Source organism: Chiloscyllium plagiosum, unplaced genomic scaffold (assembly GCF_037043375.1).
Source record: "Chiloscyllium plagiosum isolate Xiang-an unplaced genomic scaffold, Cpla_swu_hap1 HiC_scaffold_36, whole genome shotgun sequence".
NCBI lineage: Eukaryota > Metazoa > Chordata > Chondrichthyes > Orectolobiformes > Hemiscylliidae > Chiloscyllium > Chiloscyllium plagiosum.
The window spans coordinates 11303026-11325495 of record NW_028270174.1 but is presented as its reverse complement, the minus strand read 5'-3'; the positions used below and the strand labels follow the sequence as shown (position 1 = coordinate 11325495).

Here is a 22470-nt window from a genome sequence, read left to right as displayed (position 1 = left end):
ACAGTGCCCTGAGAGCCCTCAGTATTTTCAATCAACCTGTTTGAACACAGGTGGAGCTTAACCCAGATCTTCTGACCAGAGGCAGATACACTGCCACAGTGCCACAAGATCCTGCTATTCTGGATGTTTTAAGTCAACCTGTGCAGAGATATGATGCCTGGAGAAGATGGGACTTAAACACTACCAGTGCACCACAAGCACCCTTCTGTTTGTGAAACTAAGCCTTATTTTTCTTCATTTAGAGTGAATTTCACTGACCCCTGTTCCTTCTGGCATAGAAGAATGTATCCACCACTCCCAAAGGCATCCTGCTCAATATAGTGACTCAAAATAAAAGAATAATTAACCAGCACTTGGCCCATATTGCTCTAAATCCTTTCTATTCTTATACCCATCTAGATGCCTTCACCACTTTCTCTGGCAGCTCATTCCATATACGCACCACCCTCTGCATGAAAAAGTTGCTCCTTAGCTCTCTTTTATAGCTTTTGCCTCTCACCCTAAACCTATGCCCTCTAGTTCTGGACTCCATCACTCCAGGGAAAATACTTTGTCCATTTACTGTGTCCATGCCTCTCATGATTTTATAAACCTTTAAGGTCACCCCCTCAGCCTCTGATGCTCCAGGGAAAACAGACCCAGCCTATTCAGCCTCTCTCTATAGCTCAAATCCTCCAACCCTGGCAACATCCTTATAAATCTTTTCTGAACCCTTTCATGTTTCACAACATCCTTCCAATAGGATGGAAACCAGAATTGCATGCAATATTCCAAAAGTGGCCTAACCAATGTCCTGTACAGTCACAAAATGACCTCCCAACTCCCATACTCAATGCTCTAACCAATAAAGGAAAGCATACCAAACACCTTCTTCACTATCCTATCAACCTGCGACTCTACTTTCAAGAAGCTATGAACCTGCACTCCAAGGTCTCTTTGTTCAGCAACATTCTCTAGGACCTTACCATTAAGTGTATAAGTCCTACTAAGATTTGCTTTCCCAAAATACAGCACCTCACATTTAGCTAAATTAAACTCCAGCTGCCACTCCTCAGCCCATTGGCCCATCTGATCAAGATCCCATTGTCATCTGAGGTAACCTTCTTTGCTGTCCACTACACCTCCAATTTTGGTGTCATCTGCAACTTACTAACTATACCTCCTATGTTCATATCCAAATCATTTATATAAATGATGAAAAGTAGTGTACCCAGCACCTTGTGGCACTCCACTGGTCACAGGCATCCAGTCTGAAAAACAATCCTGCACCACCACCCTCTGTCTTCTAGCTTCGAACCAGTTCTGTATCCAAATGGCTTGTTCTCCCTGTATTCCATGAGATTTAACATTGCTAATCAGTGTCCTAGGGGAAACTTTGTCAAATGTCTTACTGAAGTCTATGTAGATCATGTCCACCACTCTGCCCTCATCCATCTTCTTTGTTACTTTTTCAAAAAACTCAATCAAGTTCATGAGACATGATTTGCCATGCCATGTTGACTATTCCTAATCAGTTCTTGACTTTCCAAATATGTATAAATCCTGTCCCTTAGGATTCCCTCCAACAACTTGCCCACCACTGACATCAGGATCACCAGTCTATAGTTCGCTGGCTTGTCCTTACCACCTTTCTTAAATAATGGTACTACGTTAGCCAACCTCCAGTCTTCTGGCACCTCACCTGTGACTATCGATGATACAACTATTTCAGAAAGGGGCTCAGCAATCACTTCCCTAACTGCCCACAGAGGTCTTGGGTACACTTGATCAGATCCTGGGGATTTATCCACTTTTATGCATTTCAAGACATCCATCACCTCCTCCTCTGTAATATGGACATTTTTCAAGATGTCACCATCTATTTCCCCACATTCTATATCTTCCATGTCCTTTTCCACAGTAAAAACTGATGCAAAATACACTTTTAGTATTTCCCCCATTTCCTGTGGCTCCACACAAAGACTGCCTTGCTGATCTTTGAGGGGCCCTATTCACCCCCTAGTTACCCTTTTGAACTTAATATATTTGTAAAAACCCTTTGGATTCTCCTTAATCCTATTTACCAAAGCTATCTCATGTCCCTTTTTAGCCCTCTGATTTTCCTCTTAAGTATATTCCTACTGCCTATATACTTTTCTAAGGATTCACTCGATCCCTGCTGTCCATACCTGACATATCTTCCTTCTTTTCCTTAACCAAACCTGCCAGACTTTCCCATCACCTCAAAAGGAATATACTGCCTTGGACTCTCGTTATTGGGACTAGATTAGTTTGGTATATCTGGTCGCCATGGATGAGTTGGACCAAAGAGTCTGTTTCCGTGCTTTACATCTCTATGACTCTATATCTATCCTTCTTCAACAGAGTATCCCAGTCTGTCAATACAGTCTTGAACACCACTAATGATTTTCTCTGACTACCCAGAAGGTGGAATGCTTGAGCATTAGAGGAAGTTTCTTTGGGGGACCAATGTTTCTTGTCCTCTGACAGAAAACCGGACCAAGCTTGTTGAGGATGAAACTCATCCTCCCAGTAAACCAAAATTCTCAATGTACATTAAGACCAGGGCTCTGGAACCTAAGCAGACACATTTCCATCTCATCGAACAGTACACTTTAATCATCAACCTGCTTTGGTTCTGATCCCTGACTACCTCCATCTGACAAAATTCTATCAATCTCAGCTCTGGTGTTTTCAGCTGACCTGCAACATCAGCAACATTTTGGGATGGGGATTTCCAAATGTCACTAGTCTTGTTGACCATGGAAGGTGATTTGTAATGTGGCCAAGCAGGTCGAATTTCCATCTGTAAATCATTTGATGGCTGAAGGGAGAGTTTTCTGGTCAGGCATCCTGCAGAAGGCAATAATTGAACCACTGCATTACTTCACCCACAAGCACAGACAAAATGTAATGGAAATCCATGTAGCCTAACTCTTGGCAAGGAAGACAGGAGCACAGATGGACAATCCAGCAAAAGTATGCTGTATTCTTCCCAAGGCAATCTCCTTCTTCTGGAGATGCAGTGGAGGAACCTGTAGTTCTGTAATTAGATCCTGAACTAGACCCCTCCCTCACTACCCATTCCCACCACTCAGAATTGGAGGTGTACAAAAACTTGGGAGGTTGTAGAATTGGAGAAGACTACTGAAGTGAGGAGGGCAAAGCCTTTGAGGGATTTGAAAGTGAGGAAAGAGAAGGGAAACTGGGATATTACCAGCCTCTTGCCAATTGTTATAATATACATCCAGCTGAAGTATAATGGCAGGAATGATGAAAGGCAAGCTGTTTGATCAAGCAGTGTTCCAAGGTTCAATTAGACTTGAAAGAATATTACCAAAATACATGTAAGATGACGGGTGAACTCAAACAATTTTCTTTACAAATACGTCACAATGAATGATACTTTAGAGAGGGACAAGCATTTATATGGTATCTTTCACAATCTGAAGTGCTTTACAGCATTAAAGCACTCTGGAACTATAATCACTGCTGTAATGTGGGAAATGTGGCAGCCAATTGGTGGACACCATCAGTTTTAATGATTTTGGGGTTAATGGGTAAAATGTAGTGAGGATAGACAGGAGTACTCCTCTTCAAATAGTGTCATGGCAGTTTTTCCATCCACCTGAGATGGTAGGCAGATACATGGTTTAACGTCTCACCCAAAAGATGATATTTTGTAATGTCAGAAATATTCTGTCTTGCAGTATTTGTGTTTCCTTACTCTGGTCTATAAAGACCTGAAACTGAAATAGTTTGATGCACACACAAAGAGCAGAAACTCACAAAATCCACCACATATTTCCCTCAAGTGTATACTGTTTTGGTTATTCATTCATGGGATGAGGGCATCGCTAGCTAGGCAGCATTTATTGCCCAACCCTAATTGCCCAGAGGGCAGTTAAAAGTCAACCACATTGCTGTGGGTCTGGAGTCCCATGTAGGCCAGACCAGGTAAGGATGATAGTTGACTTCCCTAAAGGGCATTAGTGACCCAGATGAGTTTTTTGACAATCGAAAATGGATTAATGGTTATCATTAGATTCTTAATTCCAGATATTTATTGGATTCAAATTCAACCATCTGCCATGGCAGGATTTGAACCCAGGGTCCCAGAACTGCTTACCCAATGAAATTTCCTAATTGAAGAAAATTCTCTTATTGACTGCGTGTGCAAGAAATCAACCTTAACATTATCCTTGCATTCAGGCAGAGTCATTCATTTGCTGTGCAAACAGCATTAGTGTCAAACAGCAGGCAGTTCCCTTTAAGATAATGTACAGCTAAGAATTGTACTTGCTATCAGAAAAGTGGGAGTGATTGAAATGCAGTCTGTAACAAATGCCTTAATAGAAGCACACACATACATTGTCTGAATAATACAAAGTCCTGCTAAGTGATCTCATGAAAAAGTCTCAATTCACCAGCAGTCTCGGGTGAATGATTCATAAAATAGGTTAGTACAGGAAAAGGGAATTAGATGTAATTATCAGTATCCTTGGTTGAAACGGTCATGGGCAGTGTGTCCAAGATGCAAAGAAATGAGGCTGATGTAACACTAACCTTTATGGATACAGAAAATTAGATTAAAAGTTATAGAAGTCACTCATTTATCTAAACAAAGCCCTGGGATGACCATGGTTGGAATCACTGTGTGCAGTTCTAGGCACCCCACATTAGGAAAGCCATATTTCCTTAGAGGGAGTGCAGTGTATTTTCACCACAATGATATCTGGATGCCTCCAGTTAAACTTCGAAAAAGTATTATTCAAACTGGAGTTGTGTTCACTGAAACTTTCAAGGTTAAGTGATGATTTGACCAAAGTTTGCAAGATTTTAAGAGCAGCAACAGTTAGATTGGGAGAACCAGTTTCAGCAGATTGGGTGTCTCTGGCTGGAGGCAAAATCAGTTGTTAATTTTAAAACAGAGGCTGATAGTGTTTTGTTATTTAAAGGATGTGGAGCAAATGGAGGTACAAGCAATTGAGTCAAAAATCAGCCATGATTTCATTGAACAGGGGAACATGTTAAAGAAGCTACATGACCTCCTTGTGTTCCTATGAAGACCACACTTCCTGTTTCTCTGGTTGGACGAGATTTTGTAATGTTAAACAAACTGTGTAGTTTCTTTTTTAAAAAGAAACTTAGAAAGGGGGCATTTATTTCCAGTAATGTCAACAAGTTGCATTAATATAACACATTTAACAAACTAAGCACAGCAGCATAATTAGGTAAAAAATTAATGCAGAGTCAAGGGAACAGACTCTGGGATTGGTGACCAAAAGCATAAGTCCAAGTATTAAACTGAGACTCAAAGGAACAAAGAGAAGTTTGGAAAGAAATTCCAGGGTTCTGAGCCTCAGTAAATGGAAACCTGAGGCCTTGACAGGTATTATCAGTGCAAACAATTGCAAGATATTGGTTGAAAGTGCCCACACTATTTTACCATCTACAATGTCCATTAAAGGCTAAGCTGACACTGACTTGTGTGTATTCTTCTGATCAAGCATGCAATCAGTGCGATGATAATTGGGTGTGTTCTCCAAAAGGTGGGCAATCTGCTCTGCTAGATTACCACCCAGGCAGCAAAGATAAAAATCTATCAGACTGCTTTCATTTCTCCTTCTTTCTGTCTGACAGCTCTGTTTGCAAATCTTTTTCAAGGGGAATGGGTGGGAGGAAAAGAACACTTACCTGCTCTCAATTCTCCCTATGAGATGGATTGACTGTCATGTATCCTCCTTGAAATCACAGCTGCAATGTTATTAGAAGCTGGCAATGCAATGTTATTGTGTGAAGTTTGTAAAGAACTGACCTTCCTTTGAATCCAGATGTTAGCACACTGATCCATCACAGGAGAGATACTGAAGAGCTTCTCGATATTGCAGCAACCTTAGTATTAAAGCCTTGTCAAATTATAATTGTGGTAATAAATTGTCACCTGTAACTCTCTCTAAGAGAAAGGCAGCTGGTATAAATGGTTTCAATACAATGTGCTCAGTATTGATCATATTTGCAGCTAGTACTGATCTGTGGAGTATAAATACAAAGAATGAAATAATCAGGTGCTAGATTGGCTTCAGGCTCGGAATCATTTTTGGGTCCTAATTCTGCAAGTTCTGCAGTGCACACTCAGGCCCAATCTTCTTGGAGGCACAATCACAATTGGTTGCCTCTGCCTTTCATGTTCAATTAAGGACAACAGGTTGTTCCAAATTTGCTTGTGCTGTCCTCTCAGGGTGTGATGGAGGCTGGAGAAGGGAGATGGGTGGTAGTGTCTTCAGGGAAGGGATGCATGTTGGCAGTGAAGGTAACAGTGGATTTGTTAATGATAGTACTTCACACCAGGAGAAACATAATGTGGAGGAACAATATGATTCTTAAGGAAGGCAACCTGTCTCTCTGTCCTTTTGTGGGCTATGGCTTGTCTTAGAGTTCAAAGGCTGTGGAATCATGTTCCACTCAAGGCCTGGAGCACTGAAATCAAGACTGAGGAAGTACTAAGGGAGTGATGCTATTTTTGGTGGTGCTATTTTTCAGACAAGATGTTGAACTAAGGACTTGTCTCTGGTGGATTTGAAAGATCACTTGGCATTATTATGAAGAAGACCAGAGGGTCCTTATCAATATTCAAAATCACTAACATCTGCTCGTCTGGGCTATTATTGTACTATTTTTAGAAGGAGCTTATTATGTACAAATTGGGTGCCACAATTCTTCCATTAAGTAGTGGCTGCACTTCAAAAGTACTTCATTATTTGTAAAGCATTTAGTTACACCTGTAAGTAATGAAAGCTGTTGTTTAAATGCAAGTCTTTCTTTCTTCTTCTCTGCTGTAGATGCCACAGAACTTGACAGAGTTTATTAGAAGTCAGAGTTTCGATGTTAGTAAACAGGAAAAAAGCGAGTTAGGTGATGTGAGTAACAGTATAATCGCATGTCAAGGTACGAGGGTGGGTTTAAAAGATTGGAAGGGATATGACAAGGTAGGAAGGCTTAAAATAAATTTCCATTTAATGGTTGAAGACAATGCCACCAATAGTGCAGAAAGTATAGCATTAAAATAAGATTCAGAAATTTAATAAATGAGGCCTTGAAGAACTTTGTAAACAGGAACATAATTATTCCCCAGAACAACGCTGAATCTATAGCACATAACTTACCATGCAGTCCAACTCATTTATTTTGGCAGTTCCATTCCACATAAGCCTCCTCCCATTATAATTACCTCTGGAATCAGGTTTCCTTATCAATAAAGTGACTGTTCAAGCATTCAGTGAAGAGTGGTAGCTTAAGCATAGACGATGGGGTCATCCTGGCTGAATATAGGCAAATGTTATAACAACTCGTTCTTTACGTCTGAACATTGTTTGCAATATCTGAATTCATTTTTAACCATAGCTGCCCTTAGCTGCTGGTACTGGGCCGCCTTCTTGAACTGCTGGACTCAAGCACAATGGTGTAAAACTTGAGTCACACATTAGCTGAATATTTGTGAAGCAGTCAGTTGTTTGCAACAGTCTGTTGGTTTTGTGGCTTTTTAATTCCACTTTTACTTTTCAAAATTTGCTTGAAATTTTCAAGCAAAAGCATTTCTTCTTCAATTGTTCTTGGATTGTAAGCATCACTGGAAAGGCCAAAATTTTTAGCCTCTTCCTCTCTTGCCCTTGTGAAGATAATGGTGAGTTGCCTCCTTCAGCTGCTGCTGTCCATGATGTTTTCTTCCTTGGTGCTTAAGAGAGGAGTTAGATAACACACGTTTCCATGGCTCTGCAGTAACTTAGACACATTGCCTCTTCTAAGGGCCATTTGTGAATCAAATAGATTTTTACAACAATTCAGTGGGCTCATGGCCTTTATTAGTGAAACAAGACTTTAATTCCAAATTTATCAATTAACTGAACCTAAATCCTCTCAGTTACCATGCTGGGATTTGAACACCGCTATAGAACACCACTCCAGATGTTCACAAAGTCAGCAAGATGTTCGCAACAAATCTGAAGCTAGAACAGTGCGCTTGAAATACCCATCAAGTCAAGCAGCAACTGTGCAGAGAGAACGTGAGTGAAAATTACAAGCTGATGTCCACTTTTCAGAAATGAAAGGAAGTTAAACTTCTTTTAAAATGTTTTTAAGAACACAGGGAAAGATGTTACGATTTGAGAGCAAAGGTATGATTTCATGACAAAATGGATGATGCTGCCAAGGAAAGGGGGTTGTGGATTTAGGCTACATGGCAGGACATTTCAGACTGGGATAAGGAGAAATGTCTTTGTTCGCAGGCTGGTAAATCTTTTATTTTTAAATTAGATTGGATTAGATTTTCTACAGTATGGAAACAGGCCCTTTAGCCCAACAAGTCCACACCGCCCCTCTGAAGAGAAACCCACCCAAACCCATTCCCCTACCCTATATTTACCCCTAACTAACCACCCAACACTGTGGGCAATTTTAGTATGGCCAATTCGCCTGATCTGCACATCTTTGAATTGTGGGAGGAAACCAGAGCTCCTGGAGGAAACCCACGCAGATACGGGGAGAATGAGCAATCTCCACACAGACAGGCGGGAATCAAACCCAGGACCCTGGCACTGTGAGGCAGCAGTGCTAACCACTGAGCCATCCATAATTAGATTAGATTCCCTACAGTGTGGAAACAGGCCCTTCAGCCCAACAAGTCCACACCAATCCTCTGAAGAGCAACCCAACCAGACCCATTCCCCTACGCCTAGCACTATGGGCAATTTAGTATGGCCAATTCACCTGACCTGCACATCTTTGGACTGTGGGAGGAAACCGGAGCACCCGAAGGGGACCCACACAGACACGGGGAGAATGTGCAAACTCCACACAGACAGTTGCCCGAGGCGGGAATTGAACCCGGGTCCCTAGCACTGTGAGGTAGCATTGCTAACCACTGAGCCACCGTGCCGCCTCTATGGAATTCTGTATCACAGAAAGCTGTGGAGATCACTGATTATAATTGAGAAAGAAATAAGTAGGTTTCTAAAAGCTAAGGGTATGAAGGGTTTTGGGGAAAGAGTGCAAGTATGGTGTTGAGATAGAGGATCATACATCATCATATTGAATGGCAGATCAGGCTCATTGGGTCAAATCTCCTACTCCTGCTCCTATTTTCTGTGTTTCTACCGAAGCAGTGGCTAATGTTGCGTGACATTAGAGTATGGAAGATTTGCAACTTAGGTGTTCCACAAAACAACAACATATATTTTCATAGCATATTTCATATAATAAAGTTCCCCTAGGCACTTCAGAAAAGCTTCATCAAGCAAAATTTGCCATTGAGCCACATATTAAATAAATAATTGGATGAGTGTCCAAAATCAAGGTAATCAGGTTTGGAGGAAAGGAGATAAATGGCTGGAAAGATTTAGGAAGGGAATTTCAGAGCTTATATTCCAGGATGAGTATTGGGATGAGAATGATTCCAGAACTGGAGGAGCTCAGAGATTACTTAAGAAGTTTACAGAAATAGGGAGGGATGAGTCTGTGGTGTAACTTGGATATAAGCATGAACATTTCAAAAGTAAAGAGTCACTGGACAATGAGTGGATGTGCATAGGGGATGCTGCAACAGTTTTGATAAACATCATCTTGAAATAATCTTCTCACAAACTTGCTAACAGCTACACTCTGCTATCATATTAACTGATGTTTCCCATCCATGGCACACATAGCCATTGAGTACATACTAATGATGTAGAAGTGCCAGTGTTGGACTGGGCTGGACAAGTTCAGTTTTAGTCCATTGGGTTTACAACTAGAATCATAGTCATAGAGATGTACAGCATAGAAACAGACCCTTCAGTCCAACTCGTCCATGCCGACCAATTTAGTCCCACCTGCCAGCACTTGGCCCATATCCCTCCAAACCCTTCCTATTCACATACCCATCCAGATGCCTTTTAAATGTTGCAATTGTACCAGCTCCATCACTTCTTCTGGCAGCCCATTCCACACATGCACCTCGCTCTGTGTGAAAAAGTTGCCCCTTAAGCCTCTTTTATATCTTTCCCCTCTCACCATATGCCCTCTAGTTCTGGACTCCCCCAACCCAGGGAAAAGATCTTGTCTATTTATCCTATCTATGCCCCTCATGATTTCATAAATCTCTAGAAGGTCACCCCTCAGCCTCTGACGCTCCAGGGAAAACAGCCCCAGCCTATTCAACCTCTCCCTCTAGCTCAAATCCTCCAACCCTGGAACATCCTTGTAAATCTTTTCTGAATCCTTTCCTTGACGTTTATTGTTTTATTTGAAAAAGTGAAAGTTGATACATAGCAATGGTCGGGGCTGATGATTGGCAGATTCAATTAAGTTGATTGCGACTTCAGAGGACAAGGTTCATCCAATCAGACAAACACAGCTCATTTTGGGGTGGCCAAAGGCTCCCAAAATGTTCTTGTGCTGAAGAGAGAGTACTGTAAAATTCTCAGCTATTTTATATTGATTCTTGGCATCTGTATTTGCAGTGGAATCCACCAGCTGTAATAGTAGCCCATGCCAGAATGGTGGAACATGTATTAACCAAAGAAAAGGCTTTGTATGTGCTTGCCGTCCCCCATTTGGTGGTCATACCTGTGATGAAAAGCTACTGGATGAAAATGCCTTGAAGACAGGTGAGATTCTTTAATTTTCTCTCTGTATATTTTTCCTGCACAGTGGACAAGGCCGGGTCCACAGAGAAAGCGACAGCTTTAACAAATGAAATATCCAAGTATGTTGACCAAAATGAGTTCTTTCTTTCCCCCTAATAGTCCAGTGGGCTATTGCATCAATAGAACCCATCAATGAGATCTCAACAAATTGAGAAGTTGAGAGATAATGTTAGAATATTAGATAGTCCATTTAGGACGCAGATATAAAATAATTTCTTCACTCAGAGGATGATGAATGTTTAAAATTCTCTACGCCAGGAGGTCTTGGGAATATGGTCGTTGAGCATGTTCATGATAGAAAAAGTTTAGTCTTCTAGATATTAACAACATCAGGGGATATGGAGTTAATGTGGGAAAATGGCACTGAAGTAGATCAATCAGGATCTAAATGAATAGCAGAATAGGCTTTAGAGGCTAAACAGCCAATTCCTTCTCCAATTTCCCATATTCTAATGTTTTTGTACGGTTTCAATAAGCCAACTGTTTCAGTACAAAAGCATTATATCACAACCAACATTTCTAGCACTACAAACTGATTCTATCACATTGAATGTAGCCCAGCTAGGATTTGATTCTGTTTTATTTTGATCAAAAAACCAAAATTCTATTAATCCCTTCTTTAGATTAGAACAGTCTGAACATTGGGGCACAGACAGCCTCACACAGGGCACCTCACACTTTCAATGCATTATCTGGGCCAACATGGCATCTATTGTTAAAGTGCACTTGAGAATGTAACTTTAAGAAAGTTCTGGGATTTACATATGAAAGAACTGAAACCAACATGATCATTCTAAAAGATGGGAGACTTAACAAACAATCCAGGTCTTTTTCAATATATAATTTCAGTTACATCACACTGTAAACTTTTGTTATAAATTCTGTGTCCTATGATCTTGTCCTCCACAACCACCTGATGAAGGAGCAGCGCTTCGAAAGCTAGTGTTTCCAAATAAACCTGTTGGACTATAGCCTGGCGTTGTGTGATTTTTACCATTGTACACCCCAGCCCAACACCAGCACCTCCAAATCACAAAATTTTAGACACTCAATTAATTCAGCATCTAATTTAGACCCAAAAGTAAAGAATTCTCGGTGTTTAACTCAGTTAGTGACATTGACTTTGCTGATTCTGAACTTCGTTTTCAGTATTTATATTCAGATTCTCTCTACCCATCCCTTCCAAAAAGAAACATTTAGTAATTTAACATCTACCAGTTCTCTACCAAAAGGCAAATCCTTGTTGTTTTTGTTTTCTTGAAGTGTCATAGTGCCATGATATCTTACTACGAGTGTGCTGAGTCGTCAGGACTCAAGTGTGCCTCAGCTGGAAAGGTGATCAAACCCCATACTCTTGGCATTAATCTGATTCACATGCTGACTGCCACCCCCTGCCCCACTTAAAGAATTCCTTGTCACTATTGCTTTCTCAAACTTACTACCTCTCAGCACAAGTGATACACCTTGACTAACATGAACTCTGTATTCCACAGAGAAACCATCGCCCTCAGCAGCATTGAGAATTGAAATAATTTGAGGATTTTCCAAATTGCTCCTTCTTAAATTAGAATATATGCAACAACATCTCAACATTTAAGGACTAAAATCCAGCATGGTGGCTCAATGGTTCGCACTGCTGCCTCACAGTGCCAGAGACACAGGTTTGCACATTCTCTTGGGTCGGCATGTGTTTCTTATGGGTGCTCCAGTTTTCTCCCACAGTCCAAAGGTGTAAGGGTTAGGTGGATTAGCCATGGAGAATGCAGGGGGTCTGGGTCTGGGTCGGGGTCTGGGTCTGGGTCTGGGTCTGGGTCTGGGTCTGGGTCTGGGTCTGGGTCTGGGTCTGGGTCGGGGTCTGGGTCGGGGTCTGGGTCTGGGTCTGGGTCTGGGTCTGGGTCTGGGTCTGGGTCTGGGTCTGGGTCGTAAGGATTCTATGATTTAATGACCATCTACTAATCAGATTTGAAAAACGTAGGATTTCTTGAACATTTGGACAGCATGAGTATTCAATGATTGTACTCAATTGTATATGAAGAGATTCTAAGCCCAGAATTGCTCATGACCAAACTTCAAATGATGCAAAGGCTTATTCAGATTCTTAGAAGAAATATATTGATTGGATTCAAGACATTAGCTCAGAGGTTTCACAATAGTGGCCCATTTATTTCTTGACAGTCAGTAACATGCCACAAGCCTTTTACATGAGAAAGAAATGCTTGCATTTGTACACAGTCTCTACACTTTTGAACACATCCTAAAGAGCTTTACTTGTGGGGTGCAGTAACTGTGATGGCAGCAAAATTGCAGCTGATGTACAAGCCGAAGTCCCACAAACAACAAAAGAGATAAATGACCCAGTTTATCTGTTATTGGTGATATTGATTGAGGGATGAGTGGTTTTCAGGTCACTGGGACAAATCCCTGCTTTTCAACAAGAGCCATGGGATCATTTATGTTTCCCTGAGCACGTACAGAGGGCTTTAGTTTAGCATTTCATTCAGAGGAAAGCAGTAATCCTTCCATACTTCACTGAAGTGTCAACATAGATTAGATGCTCAAATCCTGGAGTGGTACTTAAACTCATAACCTTCTGAACTGGAAGCTGGAATTCTGTCAAGTGCCAAACATTACCTTCCAGTCTCACACTTTTAAACAAAACATATTTTATGAATGGATGATTTAGGAGTCGAAATAGACCATTCAACTCTACAAGCCTCCTGTACCATTCAATATGCACGTGGTTGATCTGTCTGTGTTTCAAATTCTACATTTCCATCTGACTCCAGTAACTCTTTAATAAAACAAAGAGCTGTAGATGCTGGTAATTTGAAACAAAAGCCATGAAATTGCTTGAGAAACATAGCAGTTCTGGCAACATCTGTGGAGATAAATCAGTGTTGACATTTCAAATCCAATGACCCTTCTTCAGAACCCTTCTATACCTACAGAAACTCTTGCTATTTGTTTTTACATTTTAAGCTAGCTTCCTTTCATTGTCTAATTTCTTCCATGGTTTCAGTTGTTAGTACTTCTGACAATTTTTATATTCTGACTATTTATCTGATCTGCCCCTCACCTTTGTATAATTACCTGCTTTTGTCATTTTAATTAACTGTGGATGATGAGTCCTCCCTCTGAATTTTTTTCTTTACTGTAGTAATAGACCTGTTCTGAAACATCCATTAAATGCCTGCCACTACTTCTCTATTGATTTATTTTCGAGCCCAGTACCAGCTAATTCATTTAAGCTTTCATTACAACATAGTTGTCTTTATTTAAGTTTAAAATAATAGCCTTAGTCCTTGGATGTAAAATTCAAACATGTTGTGGATAAATTGGCAGGAGTTGCAGAATCTGCCTTGTGTTTTCCTTTGCAATGATATCACTTTAAACTTTTGTCAAAAGAATCAAAGTGAAATTATTTTGCTTTAACAAAGGATTAAGCTATATTTAAAGGCTCTTTCTTACCTGTATCTTATCTAAGTGAAGTGATAAATAGGAATGTGCAGAACAGGCTGATTTGGTGCCAAGCAAGAATCAGGTCATATTCCAAAGCTGAGATACTAATTTGGATCCAGTGTAAGAAAAAATGTCGAATCTGCATTTGTTTACCCCTTTAAAGTTGGAGTCACAAGAAAAAGCAGTCCCCTTCTGCTCAAGCAATACGCCTTTTTACTCATATTGTAAAGTTTCTCTTTTTTAATGTTGAGGTTAAAGGTGACTGAAATAATGTTGTATTTTGTGTCAAATATACACTCTTTCCTTTCACGTAATGCTGTTCACAATGATTAACTTCCCCCTTAACTATGTTACCTTTAGTTAAGTTAGCACTTAGATTCAGAAGACCAAAATTGCTAAAATTAAAATTTCAGTGGAATTTATAGCTCAGAAACAGCCCATCAGCCCAGCTGAGCTCAAGTAGCATTTATCTTCCACAAGAACTTCCTCAAACCCTTCTCCATCTAATCTTTCAGCCTTCCTTTCTCCTCCTTATTTCCTTTTGTCTTTTGCAAGTTTTTCCTGAAAGGCAATTTTTTGACTCACCTTAACTCATGTGATAGTGAAGGCCAACTGGTAAAGGGGTTCCTTCTGAATTCCCTGTTGGAAATATTGCTGATTACCATAGCTAATGCTTATTCTTTTTAACAGGTTAATGCAACAATAACAGCAGATAATGAAACATTTGATGACTTGGACAGTTTTTTTCTTGTTCTCAAACTTTTCATCTGATTTTCCTTTGAATTCTTTCTTAGATTTCTCAAAAGGATCCTACAGATATGCTCCGATGGTGACATTCTTTGTAGCACATACCTATGAGATGAAAACTGCGGGTCCAATCAAGTTTAACCATCTCTACGTCAACTATGGTGCTGGCTATGCACCAGGAAGTGGGAAGTTTTTGATTCCTTATCTTGGTGTGTATGTTTTTGAATACAATATTGAGTCTTCCAGCCCACACTTGGCTGGATACCTAGTGGTTGATGGAGTGGATAAACTCGCTTTTCAATCGAAAGATATGAACAATGATGCCTCTGCCAGCAGAGTTGTGACAGGTGACGCAATGCTGGAACTAAACTACGGGCAAAGAGTTTGGTTAAGATTAACATCTGGCTCAATTCCAGCAAAGTTTCCACCCGTGACGACATTTGGTGGCTATCTATTGTACCGTACTTAAAAGAAACAGAACATATATACAGAATGATATATAAACTCTGAGAAATCAATAAAACAGACACAGGGGTATCTTGTACTACTGCATGTCTAAAGTGATTTTGTAACATACTTCTCTTCGAGGAGAATCCAAATCTATTAGTAATATTCAATGATTTTTTTTAACCCTTGCTGTGCCCTGAGAAATAATTATGGCACCAGATACTGAAAAACATTAATCAATACCTCAATTGAACTTGCCTTCACCATATTTTCATGAAATACATTCTACACCCTAACTATTCACTGTTATAAAGGTTATTCACGCATTGCATTTGGTCTTTTTGTAAATTGCTTCAAATCTGGTTCTCGATCCTTTTAGGAGCAAGAACTGTTTCTCTTTATCTACACTATTAAACCCACTCATGACTTTGAAAACATCAATTAGATGTCTTCTTTGCCTCCTTCTTCTCCAAGGGGAACAGTCCCACCTTCTTCAATCCATCTTCATAACTGAAACTTCTCATCCTTGGAGCCATTCTTGTAAATTGCTTCTGCACTCTCTCCAATGTGTTCTCAGAACTGGACATAAATAACCCTAGTTTGTCCAATCTCTCCTCGTAACTCTCAGAATCCAGGTATCAATCAGGCAAATCTACACTGCACTTACTCCAAGGCAGATAATATATCCTTCAGTATGTGCTGTACCCAGAATTGCTAACAATAATTCTAAGCATGGTCTAACCAGAGCCTTGCTTGGCAGAAACCAAACAGAAATCAAATAAATGGGGAGAGCACACAGCATATCATATGACCCACCAGTATAGTAAATGCTGAGATTAAATGCACAACAATTGATCACCACTTAAGGCTGTTGGAAAATGAAAGCATGTTGCCAAGGTACTGGACTGAAACCATTGATTGGTGATCACACTGATTCCAATTGAAAATTCCTTGTGTTGAAAGCTACATGCTGGAATATCATCCTGCATTCCTCCCAGGAAGAGGCTGGAGCAAAGAATGGGGGCATATCATTATGTGGGATGGCAAGAGGATGCTGTACCCATTGTCTTCCCACTCCATTGGTACTTTAGCAGCAGTGGTACAGGTGGTGGTCAGCCTGCCCATCCTAGACCAGTAGAGAGTCTTGTGGCCAATTAAAGGCCACTTAAAAACTTCTTCCTGGAACTGGAAGTGAAATACCGCCAATGGCTGATGGGCACTTCAGCACCAGGAAGGCCACCCAGTAAAGGTAAGGAGAGTGCCTGAGGACTTGGGTTTGGTGGGAGGGGGAGTACTCCATGATGGGGTACCCTATGGCTCACAGAGGCCTCACTGCACCCACCTGCTGGTAAAGACTGCCCAGGCTGGAAGAAAACCCCAACCTTACGATCAGTTCCAACCCCACTCCAAGCCAGCACCCATAGATTTCCCAGATCTGTACAATTGACTCCAGCAAGCCCTGACCCCACTAACCTGCACTCCAGGCTTCCTACTTTGTGCTGTCTCTGGGTACAGCTTATATTCCCCAAGGTGGTTACTGTTTCTGATGATGCTGTTGAGGCTAACAGGTTCCAAGCACTCAGATTAACCAACGCTTGTGGTTCTTGGGACATTTCTCCTGAGGATCGTAAAAGTCTAGTTATGGCTTCCAAGGGTGAGCTTGTCCCCTACCTTCTGACTGCTTGATGGGACACCACTTCTGCATAAAATCCAGGTCATTATTATTGATCATCAGTAGTGGAGCCTTCTGTTCTGAAGTTCTTAAAATATTACTGCATGGATATTGTGGACTACCAACGGACTAATTCAAATTGAACACTATGTGAATGAACTTTGTAACAATTACGATCATGAATAATCAGGTTTGGAGTAAACACCATGAAAGAAAATTTGTGAAGGGGGTTTTATAGTCAAAGGAGCCAACCTTGCCATCGGACTGGATTTAGGCAATGGTATCACCAGGTTTTGTCTAAATTAGTGTGCTCCTGAGTAAAGCATTGTGCTTTTATCTACTGGGTTTGAGTTCACTTTTATCCCAAACTGTTTCATTGATAAGAATTAAAAAAAGCAAGAGTGCAGCCTCATTCAAAAAATGTGGAGACATTGGAATACAATTTATCTAGGCATCGCTGCAAAGCAGGCAAAGGTGAAACGGCAGCTCCTGATACATTTTTCTCAATTTTAACTTCTGTTCGCTTGTTATGATCCAGGCTGATGAGATTACTGTCAGATCCCAGATTGAAATCTGGGTCGAAATGTCACTTCTCAGTTTTGACAAGGTGGTCTTTCACTGAAACACCAACACACAATATTGCTGACAAGGTTTTAACAATAAAACAGGTGTTTATTATGTGAAAGCAATTATCCTAAAATACAATTAACTAAATTATTTGCAGATTACACAAGTTAAAAGATTTAGATTCATCTGGGCAGCACAGTGGCTCAGTGGATAGCACTGCTGCCTCACAGTGCTAGGGACCTGGGTTTGATTCCAGCATCGGGCGACTGTCTGTGTGGAGTTTGCACATTCTCCCCATGTTTGATTGGGTTTCCTCCCACAATCCAAAGATGTGCAGGTTAGGTGAATTGGCCATGCTAAATTGCCCATAAGTGTTCAGGGATGTGTAGGTGAAGTGCATCAATCAGGGGTAAATGTAGGGGAATGGGTCTGGGTGGGTTACTCTTTGGAGGGTCAGTGTGGACTTGTTGGGCCGAAGGGCCTGTATCCACACTGTAGGGATTCTATTGGAAAATACAATTCCATTAATTCCAAAAGCTCTCCCAGAGAATTCACTTCTCTTTCATATCTTTAGACCTGACTTTTACGTTGGCTTCTATTTCCCATCTTGACCTATCTGACAGCCTCTTCCTGGAGCCTTCATATTTTTGACCTTAGACATTCTTAGCTTCAATTAACCCATTTAGGGTTACAATCAAACATTTCTATCACTTTCAAGCTGCTTACACTGAGGACACCTTGTTTCTTAAGAGTTCTAAACCATTTCCTTTCATCATGAGCAACTGTTTTACACATATATCCTCAGCTAAGACTTCTACAAAAGCTCCAAACTAAAACCCAAAGCTTTTTTTGCAAGCTGTGGGAGTTTCAGCAATCAAAAAGACAAATAACAATCTCTGACCTTCAAAACTTAAAGACCAACGTGCAACTGTTAACTTTGTTCATAAAAACCCTCCCAATGAAAACACTTACTACACACCAGAAACTCTCTCACATACTGTTTATAAATAAAATCACCGTGGCTACAGAAATACTTACAAGTTAATCATTAAACTCCCTTCAGACCATAGATCAAAGCTCACATGCCACAAGCTTAAATTCAAACACAAAAATAAATAATGTTAAAGTATAAATAAATCTGACATCCTACATCACAAAATTCAAAAGAAAGCTGAGACTATTATTCTTGCAGCAAAGGAGATTGAAGGGAGGTTTGGAGTGTGTAAACAATTATAAACTGGCTTAGGAAAGGTAGAAAAAAAATCTGCTCCTGTTAACAATTGTACAAGGACCAGGGAAGAGAGATTTGGGGTTTCAGGCATGAGATGCAGTGGGGTACGAGGAAGAACTTTGTTTACAATGCAGGTGGTAATGACCTCCACCTCCCCAATTAAGAAGGCTGTGAAAGCAAGAGCAATCAATGATTTCAAAATGAAATCTCCTTCAAAACTGAAAGGTATTGAGAAACGTTTTGATATATACTTTTGACAGTGATGGGAAGGAGCAAGTGCTCCCTGTGTAGAAACTTAGGGCAAGTGTTAAGGGGGTGATTAATGGTGATGAAAGAGAAACTTGCATGCAAAATACATGTACACTATTGTTTGAAAATGGTCCCCTCTATGATTTTATTGCTTATTGACTGCTAAATAAACTGGGAGAACACACCCTTCCTCCACAGATGCTACCAGACTTGCTGAATTTCTCCAACATTCTGTGTGTTTGTTGGAGAAGAAGTGGTGGCTGTATCGTGGTACAATGTCAATCTGACTGAAATGACAGTTCTGGGTTTCCCCAGAAAAAAATACTAAACTTATTCTTTCATCGTATTCCTCCCATTCCTTGACAATTGACATGTGCGACCTTCACAATCCATCAAGATCTGACTCCACTTTCAATTCCTCATTCAAAATAGACTGCTTTCTCCCACTTTACTCAAGAGTCAATAACTTATAAAATCTGGACCTGTTATTAAATCTGTCTTTATTCAACCAATATCTGAAGCAAATCACATCAAGTGACCTTAATTTAAGGATTTCAGGACGAACCCTCAGGACATGGTGCATGGTTCAAATGTGCTTACAAAAAAAAATCAATCTTATGGTTTCAATCCAAAGCAATCTCATTGTAGCACTAATTCTACAAAAAAAACAAATGCTTATTGTTGCTGCTGTTGGTTCCACTTCACTGGCAAATTACATCCCTGTAAAATCAGACAAAACTATTATCTTCTTTGCTCAAGGTGAAATTTCTCTTTGAATGACAAAAGAGAAATTGTGCTTTGTTCACTGTAATCAGTTAAATCAGAAAAAAATAGACAGTTCTCATTTCCTTTTAGATTGTATAAATCTATCACCTTTCACTAAAATTTCCGTTAGAGCAAAAAATTATATCTATTCATAAGCAAGAAAATCAGCCAAGCTATCATTCTTCAATCCTAAAATGACAATGAAAAATGTATCCCTTCTTTCACAGAATGATGGCATCACTGGCAAAGCCAGCATTCCTTGCCATCCCTAACTGCCCCTGAAATGAATACCTTGCTAGGCTGTTTCAGAGGGCAGTTAGGATACACTTACATTACTGTGGGCTTCAAGTCTTACAGGATACATGGCAAAAGGACAGGCAATTTCTTTCTTTTAAGGATGAGTTTTTAAAATAATTAGTGCCATTTACATGGTCACCATAACTGCGACTAATTTTTACTTCCAGGTCTATTTAACAAATCTAACTTTCTTCACACTGCGGTGAAGTCTAAGAGTCCAGTGATATTATTAGTATAGCATTTACAAGATTCCTTTCACAACACCTGGAAGTGTCAAGTCAATGAAATACTTTTGAAGTGAGTTCTTTTTTGTTCACTCGTGGGATGTGGATGTCACTAGTTAGGCACTGCATTTATTGTCAGTCCTTGTCGCTTTTGAGAGGTCGTGGCGAGCTGCCTTCTTAAGCCACAACAGTCCATGTATGGTCAACCCATAATGTTGTCAAGGAGAGGAATTCTAGAATTCTGATCCAGTGACAATGAATGAACAGCAATATATTTACAAATTGGGATGCTGCCTAGCTTAGTGAGGAAACATGCAGGTGGTAGTAATCTACCAGGCAGCTGTTGTCCTTGTCCTTCTAAATGGAAGTGGTTATGGGTTTGGAAGGTACAACCTTAGGATCATATGGTATATCATTGTGTCATATGAGAATGACATGACCAGCCCATTATTTCCATGCTGGTAATGTGAAAAATGTGACAGCCAATTTGTGCATAGGTTCCCAAAATGATTTGATGCTTATTTTCTATGATGATAATTGAGGATTATATAATGGTTAGAACAGCAGAAAGAACTTGCCTTTATCAGTCGAAATATAGATTGTAAGAGTAGGGAGGTTATGCTGGAATTCTGTTGGACTTTGGTTAGGGCATAGCTGGAGAACTGTGTGCAGTTCTGTTCTTCACATTATAAGAATGATGTGATTGCACTGGAAGTTATGAGGAGATTCACCAGGGTGTTGCCTGGGATGGAGCACCTTAGCTATAAAGAGAAGCTGGATAAGCTTGGGTTGTTTCTTTTGGAGCATAGCAGGTTGAAATGGGACCTGGCTATTCAAGGATATGGGCTTAATGCTGGAAGATAGAACTAGAATAGAATTAGTGTAACTTTGGTAGTACAAGCTTGATGGGCCAAAGGGCCTCATCTGTATTGTCTGATTCTATGATTCCAACTCATTGTGCTTATACAGAATAGTGCTGTGGGAACTTTCTAATCCATCTGCAAGGGCGGATAGGAGTCTCAGATTTTTTGCCCCGTGTCAAATGAGATTATGCTACAATAGACATCAGTATAGCCATGCCTACTTTTTCTTGTTTTTGCTGTACTGACGACATACACACAGAAATGTAATGTCTCGACACAACTCTTACCGGTTAGTCAGTTCTCAATAAAGATTTCATTCACATCAATGTAACTTTGAATAACAACTGAAGATGTCTAAGTCGGAATACAGAAATAATATAGCCTTCTCTCAACACCCCACTAGTAATTATTCTGACTACATAAGTGACAGCCGTACTTCAAGAAACTAGTGAACTTAAAAGCTATGGATACCTGAATATTTTATTTAATGTTATTAGTCGTAACTTTTGCATGCAAAGCTCTGGCATGTAATTGCTGCAATTTTACAATTATAACTACGTTATGTCAGTTCGGTACAGATTTCAAGATTTCAACAATACAATAAAACATGTATGGTTAATGACTGATATAGTCTCCTTTATGTTCATTTGTATGTTAATATAAGATTATATGAGACAATTATAATAACGTGAGCAAGATTTGAACCTTTGCATCATGTTATGCTACCATATGCCAGTGAAACTTTGGTTTAATGTGGTACTTTTATCATGGCACAGTAATGCTGTGCAATGCATCACAAGGTGTCGAATTTCAGCTGTTCATGCTTAGGGGATCAGCTACTCCCTCCTGCTATTTTGGCAATGCCTATGCATCTCTTAGCCGCCAGCCACAAAACACAGTGGAGCTGGCTACAAGTTATTCTTGCAACCAGGCTAATGGGAGCAAAATAAAATATGGTATAAAATGGGAGATTTTAGATGTTATCGCTGGAGTGGCTGGTGGAAGAAGCTTATCACTATCATTCTCACCTCCCCATGTGCCTTTGTCAGGGTGTCACTGCTTGTTGATGTTGCCTATCATTGGCAATGGTTATCCCTCGAATCAAAGATGATGTCCACTCAGCAATATGAGTTTGTGGCATGGGTCTTCATGTGACTGAACATATTCATTCTTGATCTGTATCTCTTGGGCACATTGGGCAGGATGTCCATATTCAGCTCAGGCTTTGCTTCCTTTTCCTTTTTTCTGGCCATTCGGCCTCTGTGTT

At 40.2% G+C, this 22470-nt stretch overlaps 1 protein-coding gene across 2 annotated transcripts in view; it reads left to right on the top strand.

Moving 5' to 3' along the window:
• Positions 1 to 21829, top strand: part of LOC122539489 (multimerin-1-like) — a 68393-nt gene extending 46564 nt beyond the window's left edge. For both annotated transcript variants that reach the window (XM_087979954.1, XM_043674387.2), the window contains 2 exons: positions 10497 to 10643; positions 14936 to 21829. In XM_087979954.1, coding sequence (XP_087836080.1) covers positions 10497 to 10643; positions 14936 to 15357 — 569 coding nt within the window. In that variant the 3' untranslated portion in view covers positions 15358 to 21829. The remainder of the gene's footprint in view (positions 1 to 10496; positions 10644 to 14935) is intronic.
• The last annotated feature ends 641 nt before the right edge of the window (positions 21830 to 22470 follow it).